The 22,967-nt window shown below is 51.0% G+C and overlaps 1 protein-coding gene across 1 annotated transcript in view; it reads right to left on the bottom strand.

Annotated features, from left to right (window-relative positions):
* Window positions 1–22,967, bottom strand: part of COL22A1 (collagen type XXII alpha 1 chain) — a 244,538-nt gene that overhangs the window by 41,776 nt on the left and 179,795 nt on the right. The window contains exons 44-49 of the mRNA XM_021088863.2: window positions 22,494–22,541; window positions 14,588–14,701; window positions 14,160–14,213; window positions 7,794–7,847; window positions 4,982–5,035; window positions 587–640 (exon numbers count right to left, since the gene is read on the bottom strand). Coding sequence (XP_020944522.1) covers window positions 587–640; window positions 4,982–5,035; window positions 7,794–7,847; window positions 14,160–14,213; window positions 14,588–14,701; window positions 22,494–22,541 — 378 coding nt within the window. The remainder of the gene's footprint in view (window positions 1–586; window positions 641–4,981; window positions 5,036–7,793; window positions 7,848–14,159; window positions 14,214–14,587; window positions 14,702–22,493; window positions 22,542–22,967) is intronic.

The following is a 22,967-nucleotide window of genomic DNA, read 5'->3' as shown; positions in this document are numbered from 1 at the left end:
GCCACCTTTGTTTTATGGTCCTGACCCCAAGCGTGGTCCTGGCAGCTCTGTGCAATGCATATAAATGCTGGGTTGTTGAGAAACAGGCCCTGGGTCCCAGCCAGCTCCACCTGTGTGACTTCAAGACCTTGACCAAATGACTTTCCCTTTCTTAACGTCACTCTGCTTTCTGAACAGCTGGATGACAGCGGCTACCTACCGCCTGACACGCCGCTTGGCTCATTCCATAGCCTCAGAACGGGTGAGCGCCAAGCCCTGTCTACTCCCCATACCTGTTCTGAATAGAAATTACACTGACAAGGAATAGAGAGATGGGACTACAACTGGGACCAGTCCGAACTGGTTTTAAACTGGATTCGGGAAGCACAGATGGCCAGGTCATTTCACTCAAACCTTTAATTTAGAGGAACGGTAACCAGGGTTCTCACAGAAAGCAATTCCTCCTACGGTCGACGAGCGGTCCCCAGACCCTTGGAGCGTGAGCCACCGGAAGGAGGAAGGACCAGGGCGGGGCTGGCAAAGGCTGGGGATGGTGGGACGGTCCAAACACAAACTGAAGGCAAATCCTATCCGTTGAGGAACTTACTGGGGGTCCTTGGATTCCTGGTGGTCCAGCAGCTCCCGCACTTCCATCTGCTCCCTAAGGATGGTAAAACAGAGCCAGGTTGTTGTGTGTCTGAGCAGAGATCACTGTCACATCCTCTGTGCACGAGGCCTCCCCAGCTCTGAGAGCGGCCTGAGCACTTCAGCGGGGCTTGCGCTGTCCCCACCAGGCTGGGCTAGTCTCTGGCAATAGAAAGACGGTGGGAGGACAGCAGCCACGTTTCCGGAAAGACCAGTTATCCAAGAGATGGGAGGAAATGGTTTCAGTTCAGAGGGGACCTTTTCAGCTCACATCGGGGAACGTTTCAGGACAGAAGACAAGAACTAAACAATTGGATTTATCTTCCAGGGGGCGAAGGAAGGCAGGTGCCTGTACTGACCAGGGATGAAGAGATGCAGAGATGGGTAATGGGAGGGGCGCTCTGCACAGGGAAGTAAACGATGCAACGTGAGCTCCAGACACGCGTCTGGCCCGCGGCTCTTGCACGTGCCTGTGATCCAAAGCCCCACGCGTCAGAGCTCACATCCTGCCCTCCTCCACATCTGGGCTCAGGCATCAGCTTCTCAGTGCGATGTTTTCTGCCTATCAGATCCCAAAGTGCCAGTCCTGCGCCTCACCACCCCTTTCCTGTTTTTGTTTTTCTCGAGCCTCTACATCCATCCGACACCTTAGTGTTTATCTCCTTACTTGTTTATTGGGAATGAAAACAGTACCTTGGCAATAGCAGACACTCAATAGTTCTTGAATAAATGAATGAATTAGGAGCTGGGCTGCCTGGGTGATAAAGGCAGAGGTTCTTTAGGCATTGCTTCTTTTTTTTCTTTTTTTTTTTCTTTGGCCACTTATGGAAGCGCCACTGCCCACACCGCAGGGAGGTGAGGCGATTTACAATGTGCTTGGCGCAGAGTAGAGGGACCAGTCAGGAGTGCACCTTCTTAGAGCCAGAGGTCCCGGGTCTAAGTCCTGGGTCCCCACCGGCTGGCCGGACGGCCCTAAGGAAGGTATTCTACTCCTCTGCATCTCAGTGCCTTTGTAAAACAGAGAAAAAGCAAGAGCAGCTATGCGAGCTGCACTGCGGGGAGACCTGAGTAAGCTAATACCCGAGTAAGCTAATACCCAGAAAGGGGAGCCAGCCCCAGGCGCATAGCGACAGACGCCATCAAGACGTCTCCTTATCATTAAGTCTGACGACAATGGTCTTCTGGGCGTGTCTGCGGGCCAAGCCCCCACCAGAACGCTGCAGACAATAACCAAACGAGGCGTAACAAGTAAGTGAGCTCTCACAGTGGGTGACCGATACTTTTCCAATAGTCTTTATTTGGTCGCTTTATGTAATTTATTGGGCGCCTATGCTGGAACCGGGTGCTGGCAAGGTTTCCGGGCTAGAAAGATGACCTCGCCATGGTCTTAGACCTCCGAAGAACTTGCTGTAGCTGTAGAAGATGTGTCTTATTTTTCACATAGGACAAAGCCTCGAGACAAGCTGCTGTCTGATTTGTCTCCACATCTCTCACTAGGGGAGGACTCAGTAAATGCTCATGAAATACAAAGAGGCTGATGACATTTGGATAAACAGTCTAAGGTTCACATGTGTGCCTGCACCTGGGCTGCTGCAGAGGAAATTACACATCCAGCCTGAACCTAACAGAACAATGGAGTTTTTACCCCAAATCTGGATGCTTCTACATAATTCTGCCAAAGGCTTTGGGCATCCCAGACTCTGGAACCTAGCCAAGCTATAGCAGAGGGGGAAGAGAGTAAGGGTTTTGTCTGGAAGAAGAATGTTAACTGAGACCAGAAAATAAACTGTGGAACAAAAGAGCCTTGTCTTCTTGGTGTTTATATACTACAAAATAACACGCAAAAACCGATGCCTGGGAGTTCCTGTCATAGCCCAGAGGAAACGAATCTGACTAGGAACCATGAGGTTGCAGGTTCAATCCCTAGCCTTGCTCAATGGGTTAAGGATCCGACGTTGCCGTGAGCTGTGGTGTAGGGCAGACGTGGCTCAGATCTGGCATTGCTGTGGCTGTGGCGTAGGCTGACAGCTATAGTTCCGATTCACCCCCTAGCTTGGGAACCTCCATATGCCACGAGCGCAGCCCTAAAAAGACAAAACAAACAAACAACCCCCCCCCAAAAAAAAAACGATGCCTGAATGACCAGGCTCTTGAGTTTCTTTTGCGTGACTGGCCCCTCCACCTGGACGGGCAGCTGAGTCAGCATCCATTCCCAAAGGCGGTAACCACCCAAAGCCTGGCACCAAGGGGAAGCTCAGTGAACATCTGCATGAGGCCAAATAATCACATTCATCGGCTGGAGACAGACAAGCTGGTTTCTGATGGATTGTTTCTGAATCTCGGTTTCCCTGTCCAGCATGAGAATAAGAAGCCAGGAGCCATTTCCTGACTGTTGTCATGGAGTTCTAAGCCACAGCAGCTTCCCGGGAGAAGAGGACAGGGTACCGTTTGTACTAGAGATGCGTTTGAAGCTTTGGACGTACCAGGATGGGGTGGGGGTGGGGCTTTAGCATACCCTTCATTTTATTAGCCCCTGAGCTGACAGGTTGTACGAGGAAGCTAAGGCCACCATGCTATGAAATGATTCGCTCAGGAAGGGGACTTTTTCCATGACTGTGGTTCCCTCTCAAATGTCCCTTCTCCCTTTATGCCAATGCCTCTTCCCACACTGCTGTCAGCTTGATCAGCTGCAGCTGGTTGTCAGATGCTACAAAATCCCATACCATAGGTGAATACAGTGCAAAGAAATTGCCAACAGGAAATGACACATTTTGAAGCAAATGCAGAATTTCAGGCAATGAAATGACGGCACCCTGTTGGGTTCCCTGCAAGGTGGCTCACAAATGTGCACACAGCAGAGTTGGAAGAGCTGGGCGTTGAGGCTGAGCAACTGAAGAGGATGTGACAGCAAAGGCCCTTGAAGGAGGGGGCAGGGGATGAGCTGAGCAGCCAAAACGCAAGGCAGGCTCTGCGGAAAACTCAGACAGCTTTTGCACTTGGTAGGTGATTTATCTTTTATGGTTTTGATATAAAAGTCAGTTATGAAGCAAAAGATGCCATTTCATGCTCTCACATTTTATTGAAAAAATACATTTAAAACAACTTGATTTATTCTAAGAGTTAACACATAAGTTAGTTAGAAGCCAATTCGAAGTTGTTAAAAAGAAGACCAAGCAAGCTTCCTTCCATACATTCTAACTTCATGATCCTAACTGAGGCTCCTTTTCAGTATTTATCATGACAAGTCCATCCCCATTTGAGGTCGGCCCCCTGTCAGGGCCCTTTAGCCATCACCAGTGGGCTTTGTTCTATGAGGTCTGGGAGACCAGAGCCCCTGAAGAACCCATGGGAAATCCCAGGGGACTGGTCCCGGGCTTGGTGAGGATGCTAATTCCCACCGCCTGTTCCCACAGCTACCACTGGTAAGGACCACCGTGGACTCAGAGCAGAGGAGCAACAAGAATCGCCAGGGGGCAGCCTCGAGCAAAGGGAGATGCATTTGCTGAGAAGCGCATCAGTAAACGTCAGTGCCAGAATTACTCTACGAGCAAAGAGAACTTTTTTTGGGGGGGGGGGCTGGGAATAAATGGGATGACATTAATGGTTGTTGCAGTGATAACGATAACAGCTGTCTGGAACGATAAATAATGATAATGCAGAGTAGTAGTAATTGTGGTTATAATTACTGTTATCAGTTATAGTAAACCCAAGAGAGTCTATGGAAAAGGAAAAGCTGGTGCTACATTTCCTTTTTTTTTTTTTTTTTTTTTCTTTTTAGGGCCACACCTGCAGCATACTGGAGGTTGCCAGGCTAAAGGTCGAAGTGGAACTACAGCTGCTGGTGTACGCCACAGCCACAGCAACCAGATCTGAGCTCCATCTGTGACCTACACCACAGCTCATGGCAACACCAGATCCTTACTCCACTGAGCAAGGCCAGGGATCGCACCCGAGTCCTCATGGATACTAGTCGGGTTCATAACCCACTGAGCTACAATGGGAAACTCCCTTTTAAAAATATATATACTTCTTGCTTAAGATCTTAGCCTTGGAATTATTCCAGGCTTCGCCCTTCCCAAGCTGGACAAAATGGAAGACTGTCGAGCCCGTCCACCCCCGCCTATGCCCTCCATCCCAGAAGCATCCTAACTGCACTGTCCCTCGATGCTATTCAAGCCCCTCTGTGCTCACCCTGACACCATGGGACCTGCTCTTTCGGTCCACCCCTGGACGCCCTTCAGGTGTCACCCATCCTTTAAAATAAGAGGTGTGTCCATGTGACAGCATCTCCAGGGAGTAGGGGAGTGCGTGCAAATGACAAGGACAGGAGAGGAGGGGACCAAACAGAACTACTTACCGGTGGCCCAGGGTTCCCTGGGGGCCCCATGAAACCTGGAACTCCAGGATGGCCCTAGGAAGACACAGGGCGATTAGTTTCAGTGATTCACAAAGAGTGTTTCCCTTTGCACAACTACCAAATTTCAGACAACCAGCCAGAATCTACCTTCTAACTCATATAATCATTCTGGATATACACACATATAATACTTATAAGTGTAGATGTATTTCAGTAGGTGGTTGAGAGACTGTCTCATAATATTTATAAGAAGAAATCAACCTGGAACTGACCTGCTTCAAGATAATGTGAACAGAGAAGGACCTACATGGAAAGAAGAATGGCCATACGGCTGGAAGAGGCTGTCCTGGGTCCTAAGTACAGAGGGGGACGTTTCTTTCTATTCTCTTATTTTTATGTATCTTTGAAGTATCTCATCATAAAAACTTAAAACAAATAAATACAAATACACACAATTTATGTCCTCAGTGGGGACTGTTAGGTTAACTGAACTACGGCATCTGTGACAGGATTATAGTCATTTTAAGAAAGATTCGTGTCTCCACATGCAGAGGAGTCCATGTGTGTTTGAGAATGAGCCCAACCAGCTATGGTGCAAAGGGAACTGCACCTAACATTTGGTTTAGTACAACGATGCTATAAAACCAGAGAAGTCACCGTGATGAAAGAAGGGACCTCCCTGTCCTCCCCACCCACCCCCGGAAGACACAAGCTGTAACCTTCGGTATAGAGAGCACTGGCCTTGACAACTCATAAGAATAATCCCAACACGTTTTGTTTTTCAAGATCTAGATGGAATTTTCACCGAGTAGGTCATTCAGGCCTTAATACAGCTCTTATCTCTCTGCCTCTGGATTCCCAGCTCACACACCTCACCTGTAACTGAGGGGCAAGCCCTGCGATTTTCCCATGACCCTTCTGCCTCCCAGAGCCTGATGCAGAGCCTGGCGTGGAGCCGGCTTCTGATGGCACCAGCTGAGAGACGGCGAGAAGACTGAGAAGGAAAGGGGAGGGCAGGTGGGTGAGAGGAAAGGAAAAGAAAAGAAGGGAAGAGTGACAGCAGCACAGCACAGGCATAACAGCCGGTAAATGGCAGAAAGGCTGCTTGGGGTTGAGCTGCTGAACAGGTGCAGAATGGGAGACAGCGTTCAGACCCACAGAAGGCACACTGGTCCCCACTGGTGCCATCTTCCAAGGCACTTGCAGAAGTGGTCCAGCAGGGCTCGATGGGCCCCGAGCAGAGGAAAGCATTTCAACTCGAACCACCAGGGTCACATGAGAGAAGAGGCAGCTGGGCAGGAGCAAAGAAGGGGGCATGTGGCATTTTGTAATGCACGACTGCAGTCCAGCGAACAAGGAGCACTAAAACAAAGAGTATAAAATGCACATACACACACACACACACACACACACACACACACACACACACACACACACACACACGTGTGTTTTTAGGGCTGCATGGCATACAGAGGTTCCCAGGCTGGGGATCGAATTGGAGCTGTAGCTGCTGGCCTACATTACAGCCACAGCAATGCCAGATCTCAGCTGTGTCTGTGACCTGCACCACAGCTCATGGCAATGCCGGATCCTTAACCCACAGAGCAAGGCCAGGGATCGAACCCATGTCCTCATGGATATTAGTTGGGTTGATTACTGCTGAGCCACAACGGGAACTCCAAAATACATATATATATATAGATATATATATATATCTATATATATATATATACTTGTCTTTTTGCCTTTTCTTGAGCCGCTCCCACGGCATATGGAGGTTCCCAGGCTAGGGGTCGAATCGGAGCTGTAACCATCGGCCTACGCCAGAGCCATGGCAACACGGGATCCGAGCCACGTCTGCAACCTACACCACAGCTCACGGCAATGCCAGATCCTTAACCCACTGAGCAAGGCGAGGGATCGAACCTGCAACCTCATCGTTCCTAGTCAGATTCGTTAACCACTGAGCCATGACAGGAACTCCCAAAAATATATATTACAAAAAGTCAGGCCCCCCGGATAACTGGGGAAGGGGAGTGTGACAATGACCCAAGGTGGAAACCATGAAAATATGATTTTTATGATTTTTAGATCCGGACCTGCTGTACAGCTCAGGGAAGTCCACTCAGTGTCCTGTGAGGACCTCTAAGGGAATGGATACGTGCACATGCAGAGCCGAACCACTTCACTGCACAGCAGAAATTACACAACATTGTTAAGTCAACTAGATTTCAATAAAATTTTAAAAATAAAAATAAAATGTAAGTGTTCTCTCGTGGCGCATAGGATCAAGGATCTGGTGCTGTTACTGCAGCAGCTTGGGTTGCTGCTGGGGTGCAGGTTTGATTCCTGGCCCGGGAACTTTCATATGTCGTGGGCATAGCCAAAAAATAATGGAAAAAAAATCTAAGAAAAAAAACCTGGAGTTCCCATTATGGCTCAGTGGAAACAAATCTGACTAGTATCCATGAGGACACAGGTTCGATCCCTGGCCTCCCTCAGTGGGTTAAGGATCCGGCGTTGCTGTGAACTGTGGTGCAGGTCGCAGGTGAGGGTCAGATCTGATGCTGCTGTGGCCGTGGCTGTGGCTGTGGCTGTGGCCAGAAGCTGTAGCTCTGATTCAACCCCAAGCTTGGGAATCTCCATATGCTCCTAAAAAGACAAAAAGACAAAAACAAAACAAAACAGAACACAACTTACCAAAGGCAAAGAAGAGAAAAGAAATAATTTCAGAAATGGCGGCATGAAAGCTGCCTAGGAAAACCTGCGGTATTTCTTGAGGGTGAAAGAGTCATTACCAAGTAAGTTTTACCTGATCTCCTTTCTGTCCAATCTCGCCATCGGCACCATGTTCTCCTTTACTTCCCTTAGGAGGAAGAAAGAAAGAGAGAAAAAACGACTGAAAAATTTCCTAGAGCGACTTGAGAAAGACAAAGTTTTCACTGCATTCATTCACTTATTGTTCGTCAGCCTCTTAGCACGTCTGTGCTGTGGGCCCCTCTAACAGGGGACCTTAAGCAGATCAAACGCTAAGTTGCAGGGGTTTCTTTTAATCTAGAAAACAAAGAGAATTATGATTGCCTCCCCATGAAATGTTGGGAGAATAAAATCAAATAATACATGGAAAACACTTAGAATAGAGCTCAGAATATAGTATGAGCTCAATAAATAAAGTTATACTCGTGATTTTTTACTATTTTCTTTTTGACTCCCGGGTTTGTCATTTAGGAATTGCGTGCCATTGGGCAAGGTGTTTCAAATGTTTCACTGCTTCTAAAATGAGAATGAGAGCAACACAACCTTTGTCATGAGATCACATGACATAAAATGTACAAAGTACGCAGACTCGTGGTGGGTTCGGTGTTTGCTCTCGGTAGAGAGGAGCTGTCACCCTTCTCTCCATGACTGTCACCGTGCTCATCATCTTCGTCACCAGCCCATCTCTGCAGGTGTCATGGTGACAACCCCACCCCCACCCTTTATTCATCATCATGGTTAATTAACAGTCACCGCCACCACGGCTGTCGTCGTTTCCCCAGCATCCCCTTCCTCCTCCTCGTCATCCGTCACCCCATCAGCACCAGCACCAGCGTCACCCTCCTCATCCTCATCAATGGCACCACCCTCATCATACTGCCAACATCAGCACCACCACCCTTATCCTCCTCGCCACGACCATCACCATGGACCCCTCACCAGCACCAGCACCACATCGTGCTCTCCTAGAATCACTTCCCTCCGCCACCTCCTCCTCGTTCTCTTCATTCCCACGGTCATCAAGACACAATGTGCAACTTGCCAAAAACAGAGCTTTACAGACTAACCCTGAAAGCACTACTCAAAGGTTCCCATCTCCTTTTCACCTACTTGGCACGGCATTCACCAGGTTACCAAGTTGCATTTCAGGAAAAGGTTGTTACACAGAAACATTTCAGTTCCTTTGGAAGAATGCGCTCTACAGCAAAGGAAGCCGTTGGCAATTAGTTGACCTTGGCTCTGGTTCCAGGTCGGTCGGTCTGTCCTTATCTTTCCATCTTTTAGAAGATCATGTCTCTTCATGTTCTGTTTGTTCACTCGGTAAATAAGCCTGGGAGGCAGGTCAATCTAGGAGGGTCCTTCCGGGTCCAGGACCCTATAGTTCTCTCACTGAAACGTCATGCCCAGCCCCCTTGCCATCCAGACTGCTGTACCACACAGCAGTTCACTGATGACACTGATACCTAATGACACCCTGGCTGCCTCCCTGAGGTTTCCTGGGAGGGCGAGGTGATCTAGCACCTGTAAAGTGCCAGATGCTAGCACGTAAAAGAGAAAAAAAAAATAGATGCGAAGGGGAACAGTGTTTGTTCCAACATTTTTGCATGCAATTAGGTCTCCTGTTTTGAAGTGTATGAAGCCAGCACACTGTCTACAGGCCACCTTATCATCTCAATGAAAAGGAATGACATAGAAGAGCACCCTGCCTCGCTGACATTTAGGATGACTGCCTTAAAAGCAAATGGTTTTCTTTCCTTTTCCTGGCCTCCGTCTGGGACTAGAGTGGCTTCAACCCTCATCTCGGAACAACTAAAATGTCAGCAGCTCAAGGCTCTCCACAGTTGTCCTTGTCACCTTCCCCACTGCAACGGGGGATCAAAGCAAACACGGCCACCCCCAAGCCTGACTCACTTCCTTCCAGAAAAGAGGGCTGACATTTACAGAGCCCCCGACTCCGCCTGGCACTCTGCCAGAGCTGCCCCGTGAGCTCCCACTGCATGCACTTCTTTGTTCATGTCCTGAGCTGATGCAAAACAGGACTTAATATGCCTACAATACCAAAGTCAGCCAGGAAGACTACTCAGTGAGGTCAAGGTTATTATCAGAGCATAGAGATAAGAAATCTAAAGACCAAAGAGGTCAAGTCATGCGCCTGAGGTCACACAGCTAAGAAAAAGCAAGATTTGGCATCTAATCCAGATCTGTCTGTACCAAACTGCCTCGTCCCGATCAAGTTACTTTCCTGGTTCTCTTTCTAGGTCATGATGCCTTGTCCCACCGGTGCAACAATGTCAAGAGCACGAGTTGCATAGTCTGGAAGCCTGACTAACCCTGCTGAGCATGTCCTGGGAACCTTTCTGTCCACTGAGAATATAGCAAAGCAACAAAGCAGATGAGACACAAACACCAAAATCCACCTGCCCACCTGGAGTTTACATTCCAGAAATATTACTAATTTACTACTTGGCTAGGTCGGTTCTCTTCAGTAGATGCTACCAAGGATCCACTGAAAGGGCTTCATTTTTCCCATTGAAAACAGGGAAGAAACTCCCACCACAAGCCCTTTTATTATCATTATTACTATTTTGCTTTTTAGGGCTGCACCTGCGGGATATGGAAGTTCCCAGGCTTGGGGCTGAACTGGAGCTGCAGCTGCCAGCCACAGCCACAGCCACACCAGATCTGAGCCACGTCTGTGACCTGCGCCGTAGCCACAGCAACATGGGATCCTTAACCCACTGAACAGAGCCAGGCTTCGAACCTGCATCCTATGGCTACCAGTCTGGCTCTTAACCTGCTGAGTCACAATGGGAACTCCATTTCTGGCAGTTCTAATGACAGCAAAGGAGGTATTATCTCTGCCTCCCAGAATCGCCCAGAACCTCCAAGTGGAGCTTCTGCTCATTTCGTGTCAGGTCCTTACAGTTCCCATTCTGTGACCCGTGGATGCGCAGAGAAGAAAACCCTGTTTGTTGTGACGGATAGAGAGTAATCAGCATGTCCACATGGGCAGAGGCCTTTACGTCGGACTCTGCGGAAAACCGCGTTCTGATTCCATCTTGCTCTTTCTTCCTCTGCGTGGATCACGATCCTAACGGCAGCCACTATCTCAGACCCTAGCCCTTAGAGGCGGGGTTTTATGCAGTTCGAAAGCTCTAGAAGGAAGCTCTGGATCTGAGGGCATCATTAACCTCCCCAGACCCAACAGCCAGAGAGAGGAGCTGCAAATCTGCAAGGCAAACGTCGGGAGGCTGATTTATCACAACCGAAAACAAACAAGCAAAGCAAACCTTCCTGACACCGCGTGTGACCAGTGAACACCCGGGGCCTTTAAAAGGACGCTAACAATGAACACGACTGCTCCACTCTGGGCGGCCTCCCCGACGTACGAATTCACCTTTGCACCCGCAGGTCTGGCACAGATGCTGTCTGATGAGCGAAGTTCAAGAGAAAGGAAATGAGAAAGTCCTCCGTTCTGTTTTCGGGAGCAGGGCGCATGGGACGAATGGAGAGCACAGAGACGGCCTGAGTTTGAAGCCAAGAACCAAGGCAAGCCTGAGTCCTCAGATGAGACACCAAACTCCTCGGAGACGACGTCCCAGCACTGAGCGGGGCTGAGGGGGAACTACTGCAGAGTCATCACTGGAGGCGGCAGAAGCAGGTGACCCACTGGGAGCTGTCCTTGGTGCTGGCCTCGGGGATCGCATTACTGGGGGTATAAAAGCCTACTAGGTAGTGGGGGCCCTGGAGTTAGACGAGCAGGGATTCACCGTGGCTGTATCACCTCCTAGTCTTGTAATCCTGGCATTTAACTTTGCTAAACCTTACTGTCCTAATCTGTAAAGTGGGACATCTCTAAATCCTAGGATAATCCTCACCATTGAGGCAGATAATACCGAGAGCAGGCAACCCGGCCCTCGGCCCCGCACACACCAGGCACATGTCTGCTGCAGCTCCGTGGGAGCCCGTTCTGTAGGATGGACCCTGAGAGCCTCTCAAGGTCACCACGGACTCCCAAGTGGAGAAACAATGCCCCCGTCTTTAGGATGCGGTACTCATTTCTGTTCTTTTTCTGGGTGGAAGCTTTCTTTGGTTTTCTCAGATTATGTAAAGGAACAAACCCTCCCCTGGAGGGAATAATGAAGGAACAAAGGCAGAACCCTGGTCCTGAGACACCAGCACTTCAGGAGGGGTTGGGCTGATAGAGAAAACAGTTCCTACTTAGTGGCGAGAACTCCTCCTCATCTGTCGAATTGACCTGCTTTTCTCTCTCGGAATAAAGGTCGTTCCGTGGCAGAGGTGGCACCCAGCAGCTGGCAGGTTGACAACACAGGTGCCTCCTAAGGATCAGCTGAAATTACCTGCTGAATCTTCTAGGCGAGGATTATGACCCGGGAAAGCAGGCTGATACTCAGTGAACAGCACAGAGCATGCGCTGCCTAGCTGCTGACTCTTAACCTAACGTCGCCCAGGGCGGGATCTCCCGTTCCAGCTACACTGAGACCTGGTACCTGCAGTTCCTGAAGCAGGCGTCTTGGATTTGTCAAAACCCGATACAACTTCAAAGTCTACGGATAACAAACACTGGATGTCTTAACCTGCCAGCCAGGGCCCGGGAGATCTGGCTGCTTTCCATCCGCAGGCCCAAGGCTTGCTTGTCACCCTGCAGGATTTGTTTGCTCGCTTGCTTTTTAATAGCAACAGTGATAGCTCCAACCCACTTTCCAGGGCTGAGCCCAGGGTGAGGCAGGTGGACACACACTTTGAGGGTAAAACGTAAGAGGTTCCAGAAACCTCAGGATCCAAGATAAAGACTATTTCGATGCCGTATTTTTAAAAGTCAAAATGAATGCCAGAGAATCCAGCGGCAGTTCCCACTGTGGCTCAGCGGGTTGCCAACCTGACTAGTATCCATGAGGCTGTGGGTGTGAGCCCTGGCCTTGCTCAGTGGGTTAAGGATCCGGCTTTGCCGTGAGCTGCAGTGTAGGTCGAAGATGTGGCTCGGATCCTGCATTGCTGTGGTTCTGGTGTAGGCTGGCAGCTGTAGCTCGGATTCGACCCCAGCCCGGGAAGTTCCGTATGCTGTGGGTGTGGCCCTCTTTTTGGAAAATAAAAACATCCATGAAGAACAAGATATGAAATTGTAAATAAAGACAGGGCTTCGAAGGGGCAGGGATTAGGGAGCGGCAAGGAGAGCGAGGGGTGCAAGTGGAGGCGGGGTCCCGTCTACTGCTGACATTTTCATATTCTGTTCTCCACGCATCTGCTGCATCCATTTCAAACATTTCAAAATACTGCACTGGAGCCTCATTTTTCTTGGTTGCTGAGGTTTGGGGGCTTCCCCTTATGCTTTCTGCCCAGGTCCTCACCAGTTCTGGCCCTGGGGCTGGCAGGGCACTAAGCACCCAGGCTGACCGAGGAGGGCTGACAAGGGACTGGGCACTGTCTCTGCTCTGACACTCCCTAGTTCACCAGGAGGAAAGGGAAGGGCAGAGGGTAAGCAGCCTGCCCAAGGGCATTGCTGAGACTGGATGCCAACTCCAAAGGTCTTGCTTCTGAGGTCTCTCTCCTACTGGCCACTTTATGCCGCCTCTCCCAGCAGAGGAGCCACGCTGTGTCCCAGCCGCGCCACAGGAAGAAACACAATGACAGTCACACTGCGGGGGGGAGCAGTGGGTACAGTTTATATTGGAACAGAGGTGACAAAGGGGTCAGCCCTCACCTGCTCCCTGCCTCCAGGCGGGCACTCGCATGTTCCCCTGGAGCTAAATACTGTCGCCAGCGAGAGCCCAGACAGCTCCTCTGCCTGTCATAGGGCTGAGCTCACAGCTCTCTCCTCTCACGCCCGTGTCCTTGGCTCTGGGAAGCTACATGGAGGTTCTACCCACTTCAGATGGCGTCTCCTCCCTCATTCACAGGTCAGGACTATTCACATCTGTAAAGCAGTCTCCTAATATTTTTTACTGAGCGCCACGTTCTTTTTATGTATCATATGAGTCAGCATTCACACACCTCTGAAGCTTTTATTCAGATTACTAGTGATTGGAGAAATTGAGGCCAGAGAGGTCAAGGTTTGCCTAAGGTCACACAGCTCCAAAGACTCGACCTAGGGCTGGGACTCAAGTTCACGGCCGTCCGTCCCCGAAGCTCATGTCTTAACCTGCACTACGCATTCCTATCAGGGAGCTCGTTTACACTTCCAGCCTCTCAGGTGTTTGTCGATGCGCAATTGGAGACTCAGCAAGTTCAAGGGTCCCTTCCCAGGGTCGCTGAGACAGTCAGCACTAAGCAGAGATTGCGAGTGTGGGTGTCCTGATTTTAAAACCAGTATAGCTTTACACGGGGCAGCACCCTTGCCCAAACTTAGGTCAACCAGGGAGATGAGAGCAGATGCACGTGGTTCTTAGGAAGGCTCACTGACCTGCGGTCCAGCTATTCCAGGGGGTCCTGGGGGGCCTCTGGGCCCAGCATCTCCCTGAGGCAGAACAACAGGGAAAGAAAGAGGAAAAAAAACCCAGTAAGAATTTGTGTCTGGAGCCCACGCCCAGAGTCATCCGGCAGCCACTCCTTCCGCATTTATTCTCTGCTTTCCCGCTGGGATGCCCCGTCCCCACTCCCAGGCCAGCGTGTCTGAGGAAGGATGCAGGTGAGTGGTGACAGGAGTGCAGCCGTGGGTTCCTGGGCATCACCCACCCCCAGTATGGCAGCTGGTGTGGGAGCCAGTCCCCAGGATGCCAAGGACCCCTGCCTCCCGTATCCATAGCCTTGCGCAGAATGGAGAGGCGGGGCTGGAATCTCCGAGGTATTTCGCGGCAGTGATAGAAAGTCAACTTTCTCTTTTCTCCTTACCTTCCGGCCTTCTGTGCCTTCTGTCCCCGGCTTGCCTGGGACACCCTTGTCCCCTTTAAAACCTGGCAGACCAGGGAGGCCTGGGGGGCCTGCAGGGCAGTCGTTACACACGTCCTGCGAAAGAGCAAAAACACACAGTACAGCTACTGGGAAAACAAAAGGAGACCACAGGTTCTGCCTCCACAGACAGGAGGAAGCCAGCCCACAGCGAAAAAGCAAACAGGTGGATTGGGTCAAACTCTGCGTTAGATCGGCGCTGATCTAGCTCATGTTCCTGGATTATTTCTCCCTACTTCTGGCCAGACGGCTGAAATGCAGCCCAAGACAGAGATGTCGAAAGCGCACGTACCAGCGCCTGTGAGCATCTGCCAACATCCACGGCACAGATTTGATGAAAACATTTGGTCCTGTTAAAGACAGCATGCTCTGGCCCCAAGGCTGGAGCCCAGACAAAGCTGGGAGCTGAATTCTCTCTCATGGGTGTGCCTAAGTGGTTTCTGAACAAAGAAGCGAAATCCAGCAATAGGCACACACCCTCAGGACTTTCTTGCTGCGACACATGCCCCCTCTCACCACGCCTGGCATTACTCTTTGTCCAAAGTAGGCATTTAATAAATGCTGCCTGGAGTGGAGCTTTGTGCTACTTCTTGGAGGCAGGCAGGTACTAGCCCTGGAGTGAACTTTCTTTCTTCCTTCCTTCCTTTCTTATTAATAAGTACACCTGATTCACAGTGTTTCTTCAAGTTCTGTTGTACAGCAAAGTGACCCAGTGACACACAGTGCCCTGTGCTGTACAGCAGGGCCCCACTGCCCATCCATTCCAGATGTAACAGTTCGCATCCAAAACACCCCCAAACTGCCCGTCCCTCCCCCCCGCCCCCCGGAACCACAAGTCTGCTCTCCTTGGCGGTGACCTGTTTCTGTTTTGTGGACAGGATCATCTGTGCCACATTTTAGATTCCACACATAAGTGATGTCACATTGTATTTGTCTTTTTCTTTCTGGTTTACTTCGCTTAGTGTGAGAATCTCCAGTTCCATCCACATTGCTGCCAATGGCATTAGTTTATCCTTTTTTATGGCCAAGTAGTATGCCATTGTATATATGCACCACATTTTTTTTTTTTTGCTTTTTGGGGCCACACCCACAGCATATGGAAGTTCCCAGGCCAGAGGTCGAATCGGAGCTACAGCTGCCAACCTACACCACAGCCACAGCAATGCAAGTTGCAAACTGCAACCTATACCACAGCTCACAGTATAACGCCAGATCCTTAACCCACTGAGCGAGGCCAGGGACCGAACCTGCAACCTCATGGTTCCTGGTCAGATTCGTTTCCACTGCACCATGACGGGAACTCCTGTGCACATCTTCGTAATCCAGTCATCTGTCGATGGACCTTAAGGTTTCTTCAGGTCCTGGCTATTGTGAACAGAGCTGCCGTGAACGTGGGAGTGCATGTATCTTTTTCAGTGGAAGTTCTGTCCAGTTATGTGCCTGGGAGTGGACTGCTGGATCATACGGTCGTTCTACCCTGGAGTGAATGTAACGTTCTCAGCCCAGGGAACAGGTCCTCTGATTTGTCTGCATTACCCCAGCTCTCCCAGTTTGGAGCCCAGTAAATACCAAAGAGAATCCACAGGCTTGGCCACACGCTTGCCCAGCCCCAGCCAGGGTCTGCTCCTGCCACGCCCTTCTCTCTAATCCTCACGCCTCCTCCCCGAGCCTCTCCTGGAGACAAAGGTTAAAGGAGATCAGGCGGTACTTAGAATAGTGTCAGAGCCTTCCGGTGCCCTGGGCTGTCACTAATAACGCAGATGCACTCCCTCAGCAGCTCCCTCCCTGTTAGGCGCTGGGCTTTTCTGCTTTGAGACCACAAGGAGCACACGTCTTCAAGAGCTCACAGTTCCACGATACGAACGGACACAAAACAAACGCAGTAACGAGGACCTTTGGTGGCTCTGCTGGAGATCTGCTAAGCTTGTTCATTTTCGGCAAGGGGATGGCGCGGGCGACCTGGCATCATCTTGGTCTCTAATTCAGGACGGACTGGGTTTTCTATCCAAAAAGCAACCCTGAACCGTCCACCATTCTTTTTACGTGCTCACTCCTACGCGGTCTTTGAAGATTCTTTTTTTTCTTTTTTAATGTTTTTTTTTGGTCTGTTTTTTTTTTTTTTTTTTTTTTTTTGCCTTTTCTTGGGCCACTCCTGCGGCATATGGGGGTTCCCAGGCTAGGGGTCCAATCGGAGCTGTAGCCGCCGGCCTACACCACAGCCACAGCAACACAGGATCCGAGCCGCATCTGCAACCTACTCCACAGCTCATGGCAACGCCGGATCCTTAACCCACTGAGCAAGGCCAGGGATTGAACCCGCAACCTCATGGTTTCCAGTCGGATTCGTTCACCACTGCGCCACGACGGGAACTCCTGAAGATTCTTTAGACATGTCCTACTCCAAGAAGCCTTGCTGATGGCTTCACACGCAGGACATGTCCCAACTCCCCTGGACCCAGGAGTTCCTGCTATTGAAGCTCCGTTCACCCCATCAGGCAAAAGAACGGCTGAGTTCTGGGGACAGGGGCAGACTCGCGTTCTCCGTCCAGTTCATAGCAAACAACACGACGTCCACAGCTGGTGAACCAGCCAACCAACCACCCAACCAGCTGACGGTGACCTTCCACACCCAGTGTCATTTCCTTCCGTGGGTGGTTTCAGAAGCGGCTGAACTGCAGGGGAGGGTGAAAAATGCCCAAACGAAGGGGCGAGTGAGATAAACTGAAGGTTGCTGTTCTCAGTGGCTGTTCCTTATTTGAAAGACCAGCCGCCCTGAGAGGAACTCGTCTATCCTAAGACCGTCTCCATGGTTCTTTAAAATCAGGTCCATCCACGACACGTGGCAACAAGGACATGGGGTGCATAAAATTCCAGCCGGGTGGCAGCAGGGATTGTGGCCTCTGATATCTTGGTGGATCTGGAGGGCACAGGAGTGATTTGAGACCATTCTGGGCAACGGGACCCACAGCAGAGAGCATAGAAATAGCTGAGTGATGTAAAATCTCAATACATCCCATTTCTTCGCAATTTCTGGCACGGATTACTCTCAGCCTGGCTGTGTCTTAGTCACACATTCTGTGCAGGATTGTTCCCTGAAGACCAGAGCAGCCCTCAGTGGCCCCCAGACACGCCAGTGAGTGGGCTGGACCTAACGTACTGACCCAGTCCCAGAAGCCAGTGAGCACAGGGCAAGCCCAGCACCCCACCTCCTGTCCTACCGATGCTGTCTTTGGCTCCTGTGCTCCTGGAGCCCTGGTCCCTCCTGAACTGGCCTACCTGGAAGGCCTTGAGACTCGCACTGGGGCCCAGGTCCAGCTGCCCCCAAATACGTCTCAATGGCATATTGATTATTTTGCATTAAAGTTACCTAAGAAATGGCCATCGCAAGAGGGACATTTTTGACCCTTCTCTCCAGCTCCCGGAAAGCAACAACTAAACCTGTCATGTGAAAGGGACACTTCCTGCATCTGGAGCCATCTCTCTGTCGCCAGAGATGGGGTTTCAGCACCGAGATGCCTGCAAAACAAATCTTTCTCATCATCATCATCATCATTTGTCTTTTGTCATTTTAAGGCTGCACCAGTGCAGCATAGGGAGGTTCCCAGGCTAGGGGTCTAATGGAGCTGCAGCTGCCGGCCTACACCACAAACACAGCAACGCCAGATCCGAGCTGCCTCCATGACCTACACCACAGCTCATGGCAACAACCACCAGGTCCTTAACCCACTGAGCGAGGCCAGGGGTCGAACCCACGACTGCATGGTTCCTAGTTGGATTCGTTTCTGCTATGTCATGATGGGACCTCCTATTATTATTATTATGTGGAAGTTCTTGGGCCAGGAATCAAACCTGAGCCATAGCAGTGACAACACTGGATCCTTAACCCACTCTGCCACCAGGGAACTCCTATACAAACCTACTAATTTTAACGGACTACTCCAAACCCAAGCTCTGCTTAGATTCTCCACTAATTAAGCATCCAAAGCCTAGGCTTCTTTGTCCTATAAATTCCTCATAAATGTATGGTTTCTTTGTCTAAAAAGCCTTAAGTGTTTTGGTCACTTCTTAGGTCCCATTTCTCTGAGACCTCCATGGGCACAAATTAAAATCTCTTTCTTTTTCTCCTGTTAATGTCTTGTGTCAGTTCTATTATTACTCCCGTCACAAGAACTCAAGAGGCACTGCAGGGAAATTTCTCCCTCCCCACTAGACAGGGCTCTGCTTCCAACAAGACGGGCTTATCCAGACCAGAGCGAAGCCTGGGGCCTCCTGGGATCACAGCTTCCCCTCTCTGAGCCCCAGTCTCCTGATCTCTGATGAGGACCTTGAAGTCTGGGGAGAAATACGTGAGATGACAAAGGGAAAATGCCTGAGGCCGTGCCCGGCGCGCGGCGAGGGCACCGGAATCGCAGCTGCTACGGGGGTCCCTGTGGTTTCAGCTGTTACTTTCCTCCCTAAATCCGTAGCCTTGTTTGCTTTACAGACCAGATGTCTTTGATCATCCATACTGACTCTTAACTCTTCCACTCAACCGCGTCATCTCAGGCAAGTCACTTGGTCCCTTTGGGTCTATTTCTCTGTCTCCTAACAAGGGTCATTCTCCTACCTTCGGAGATGGTTGTGAAATGTAAACAGCAGGTGTGAGGCAGCCAGCACGTTGCAGGCTCCCCTGTGTGTCTCTCTAAGTGCCCACTCCCCCTCGCCTCAACCCCGTCCCTTCGTCTGAGACACGTTCGGCGTACCTGCCTGGCGGTGTCCCTGCACGTGGTGTGGCCAGTGTACCAGGCAAGCGCCCCACAGGATGCTCACAATGGCAGGGATGCTCCAGCCTCTGCCATGTGGGAAAAGACCACCACTGCTGCCCAGGTCATCTCATCCAGCCTCTCGCTCGATCCCTGAGTCCCCACAGTGCACTCCTGCCAAAGCCCACTATTCAAAGCTGTGGGTGATGGGCTCAGAGCTCACCACCTGCCTGTGCTTCGTCAGGGAGCTGTCAGGATGCTCAGACTCGCGCAGAGATGCAGTCAGATGACAGAGAGGTCACGCCCAGAGATCTGGAGCGGGTCACGCTGGATGTGAACCTAGGTTCTGCCACTGTCCAGCTCTGTTATCTTGAACAAGCACCTGGCCCATCTGGAGCCAACCTCCTGCTGGGTAAAACGCAGCCAGGAAGAGTACCCACCCCTGGGTTGTTTGTGAGGATCAGACGAAATACTCTTTATCCTGGGGAAGCATCTAATGGAGAAGCTGAGGAAGACCTCGCCGGGCGCAGATCCCACCATGGAAGTGCATTAAACAGGAGCTCTCAGAAGGCGAGCTGCCCACCCAGGCGGTTCCCAGGGATCAGCATGAGGTAGACAGACATTCTCTTATGAGAGATGCCTTCTCAGCAAGAGGGAGGGTCTGGCCACCAGCTGCCTGGACCACCATCAGACTCTAACCTCCATCACCAAGATGGCAGCAGGTGATTCTAAAACGGGGTGCTGGGGAGTTCCCGTCGTGGCGCAGTGGTTAACTAATCCGACTAGGAACCATGAGGTTGCGGGTTCGATCCCTGCCCTTGCTCAGTGGGTTAACGATCCGGCGTTGCCGTGAGCTGTGGTGTAGGTTGCAGACGCGGCTCGGATCCCGCGTTGCTGTGGCTCTGGCATAGGCCGGTGGCTACAGCTCCGATTCAACCCCTAGCCTGGGAACCTCCATATGCCGCGGGAGCGGCCCAAGAAATAGCAACAACAACAACAACAAAAGACAAAAAGACAAAAAAAAATAAAAAAAATAAATAAATAAAACGGGGTGCTGGGAGAGTTGACTCCACAGACCTGGGCACACCCCCATGGCCCGGGCTTTTGTCTACGGGGCTTCCAGGCGAGGCACAGCTCTGGGGGACCATGGAGTCTCAGGTGCTGCCCTGAGGTGCTACGTTCGGGAATGTGGGGGCCTGGCTGCTCTGATGACACAGCTGCATCCTGTCACCACTGTGTGGCCGTCAAGCGGCACCCACGCAGCACTCACTCCTGTTATCACTGCCACGAAGACGGGGATGCCCTTAGGCTGAAATCCTTGGGGGGAGGAGCTGATGCAAATCCAGTGCCTTCCAGTGGGAAGGAATTATGGAAAAATCATCTAGGCTATAAAAGCCTGTAATAAACAAGGCTTGGATCAATACATAATGATTTCGTGCCATGTCCTTGTTGTTAAAAACAAAATCAAAACCAAAAAAAAACCAAACTCCCTCTTGTCAATAAAAACCAGGAAGGACTGCTCTCCTGCTGCTTATTTTTTAATAAAACGTATGGTTTTCCATCGCAGCATCTCAGGATGGAGGGAGAGTCAAAGTCCTTGGTTTCTGGGAAGCTTTCTTCTCCTTCTTGCTCTCCTCCCTCGCTCTCATCCAGTTTGGGGAACACAGGAAGAGAGGAAGGGGCTGACCACACAGAACCCAGAGCCAAGCTTCACCCAGTTTTAAGACAAAGGCTTGAATTACAGGCAGCCAAAGGCTCCCCTACGCTCACTGTCGCAGGACGGTGGTCACCGGAGCCTGAATCTCATCCTGTCTCTCTTGCCTTGCCCAGCTCTTCCCCACTGAAGATGGAGTCCAGGTCCCTGGCATCCAGCTTTCCCGCCCTATCTCAGCAGAGCTGTGCTCAGCGCACCTCTCCCGCCGCTCGTGGAGCAGCACATGTGGTTCTGAAGAGGAGCTGAGTCTGCACTCAGACCTGACTCATCCGGCTAAGGGGGGCAGCTGGCTCCCCTGTCCCCTGCCCTGCACCTGTGCTCTGGACCTTGCACCAGCAGGACCCCCACTCACCCCGTCTGACTGCCCACCATCCTCTTTTCAGGACTCGAGGAGGCAGTCCTGGGTGGGGTCAAAGGTCAGTTGCGGGAATCTGGGAGGAGGGGATTCTAATCCCAGAAAGTCACTACTAACCCTCACAGTAACTCAGGTTTGTCTTTCTTCCTTCCTTCCTTTCGCTTTTTAGGGCTGCACCTGTGGCACATGGAGAATCCCAGTCTAGGGGTCGATTCAGAGCTACAGCTGACGGCCTACACCACAGCAACACAGGATCCAAACCACGTCTGTGACCTACACCACAGCTCACGGCAATGCCGGATCCTAAACCCACTGAGCGAAGCCAGGGATCGAACCCGCAACCTCATGGTTCCTAGTCGGATTTGTTTCTGCTGCGCCACAACAGGACCTCTGACTCAAGTTTCTGATAGGCAAAACAGGAACATAAATAAGCACCAACCTCAGAGAGTAACTGTGGAATAAGAGATGCACACGAAGCATTTAGCACAGCACTGCCCAGCAGGGCTCTCTCTGACGGTGCACAGGCTCTAAATCTGCTAGCCTAATTTAGCCTGATTTAGCCACTATCCACGTGTGACGACTCAGTACTTGGAAGGTGGCTGGTGTGGCTAAGGACTGGAGATGCTCATTGCACTGAAATTTTTTTTTTTTTTTGACCACACCCAAGGCAAATGGCAGTTCCTGGGCCAGGAACCTAATCCGAGCTGCAGCTGCGTCGAGGCTGGATTCTTAACCCACAGCACCAGGCTGGGGATAGAACCCATGCTGCCTCAGAGACAATGCCAGATCCTTAACCTGTTGCTCCACAGTGGGAACTCCTAATTGCATTTAATTTCAATCACCTTAACCTTAAATTGATGCACGTGGCCAGTGGCTGCAGAACTGGACAGTGGGTTTTAGCACAGCGCAGGCACACAGTGAGAGCGCAGCAAACGTGAAGGCCACAGTACAGTTGTTCACACAGAAAAAGCCAAACACACACACGTCATTGAGATCTCCAGTTCCCCCAGTAACCATTTTCAAAACTCGTGCTTTTACCTTAACCAAGAGATTTATGTCCCCGGGAGACAGCAGTGGAGAGGGGCCCTGTCAAAGGAAAGAGAAATGAATACAGGCAAATACACAAGCCTGCACACCGCACACCCGTGCTGCTTCGGGCCGTGCGCTGTCTTCACAACATAAGCTGTTAACACTGGATGTGTCAGTGCCACACGCTGGATTCGAAAGAGCCCCGTCTAAGCCCCACGCTTGGGAGTCACAGACAGACTCCTCTGAGGCAGCAGCTGAACAGGCTGCCAGGCCTGCATCTCACATCAGCCTGTCTGGTCCCCGGTCTCCTTCTTCCGGCCCCTTCTCCTTTTCTGGTGCTCCCTCCTCTCCACTTCCATCAAAACCAATAGGTCCTATGGGTCCTACAGGCCCCACCCAGACGGGTAACAGCGGTTGCTATCAGTCATTCACAACCTAGTATGAATCTAAAGCACGTCCTTCGGCTCTCCCAGGTAAAAGAGC

Source organism: Sus scrofa, chromosome 4 (assembly GCF_054392235.1).
Source record: "Sus scrofa isolate SSC_HxYL_T2T_F1_AM1 chromosome 4, Sscrofa_HxYL_maternal_Yorkshire_Landrace_v2.0, whole genome shotgun sequence".
Classification (NCBI taxonomy): domain Eukaryota; kingdom Metazoa; phylum Chordata; class Mammalia; order Artiodactyla; family Suidae; genus Sus; species Sus scrofa.
This window is presented reverse-complemented; position numbering and strand designations above follow the sequence as displayed.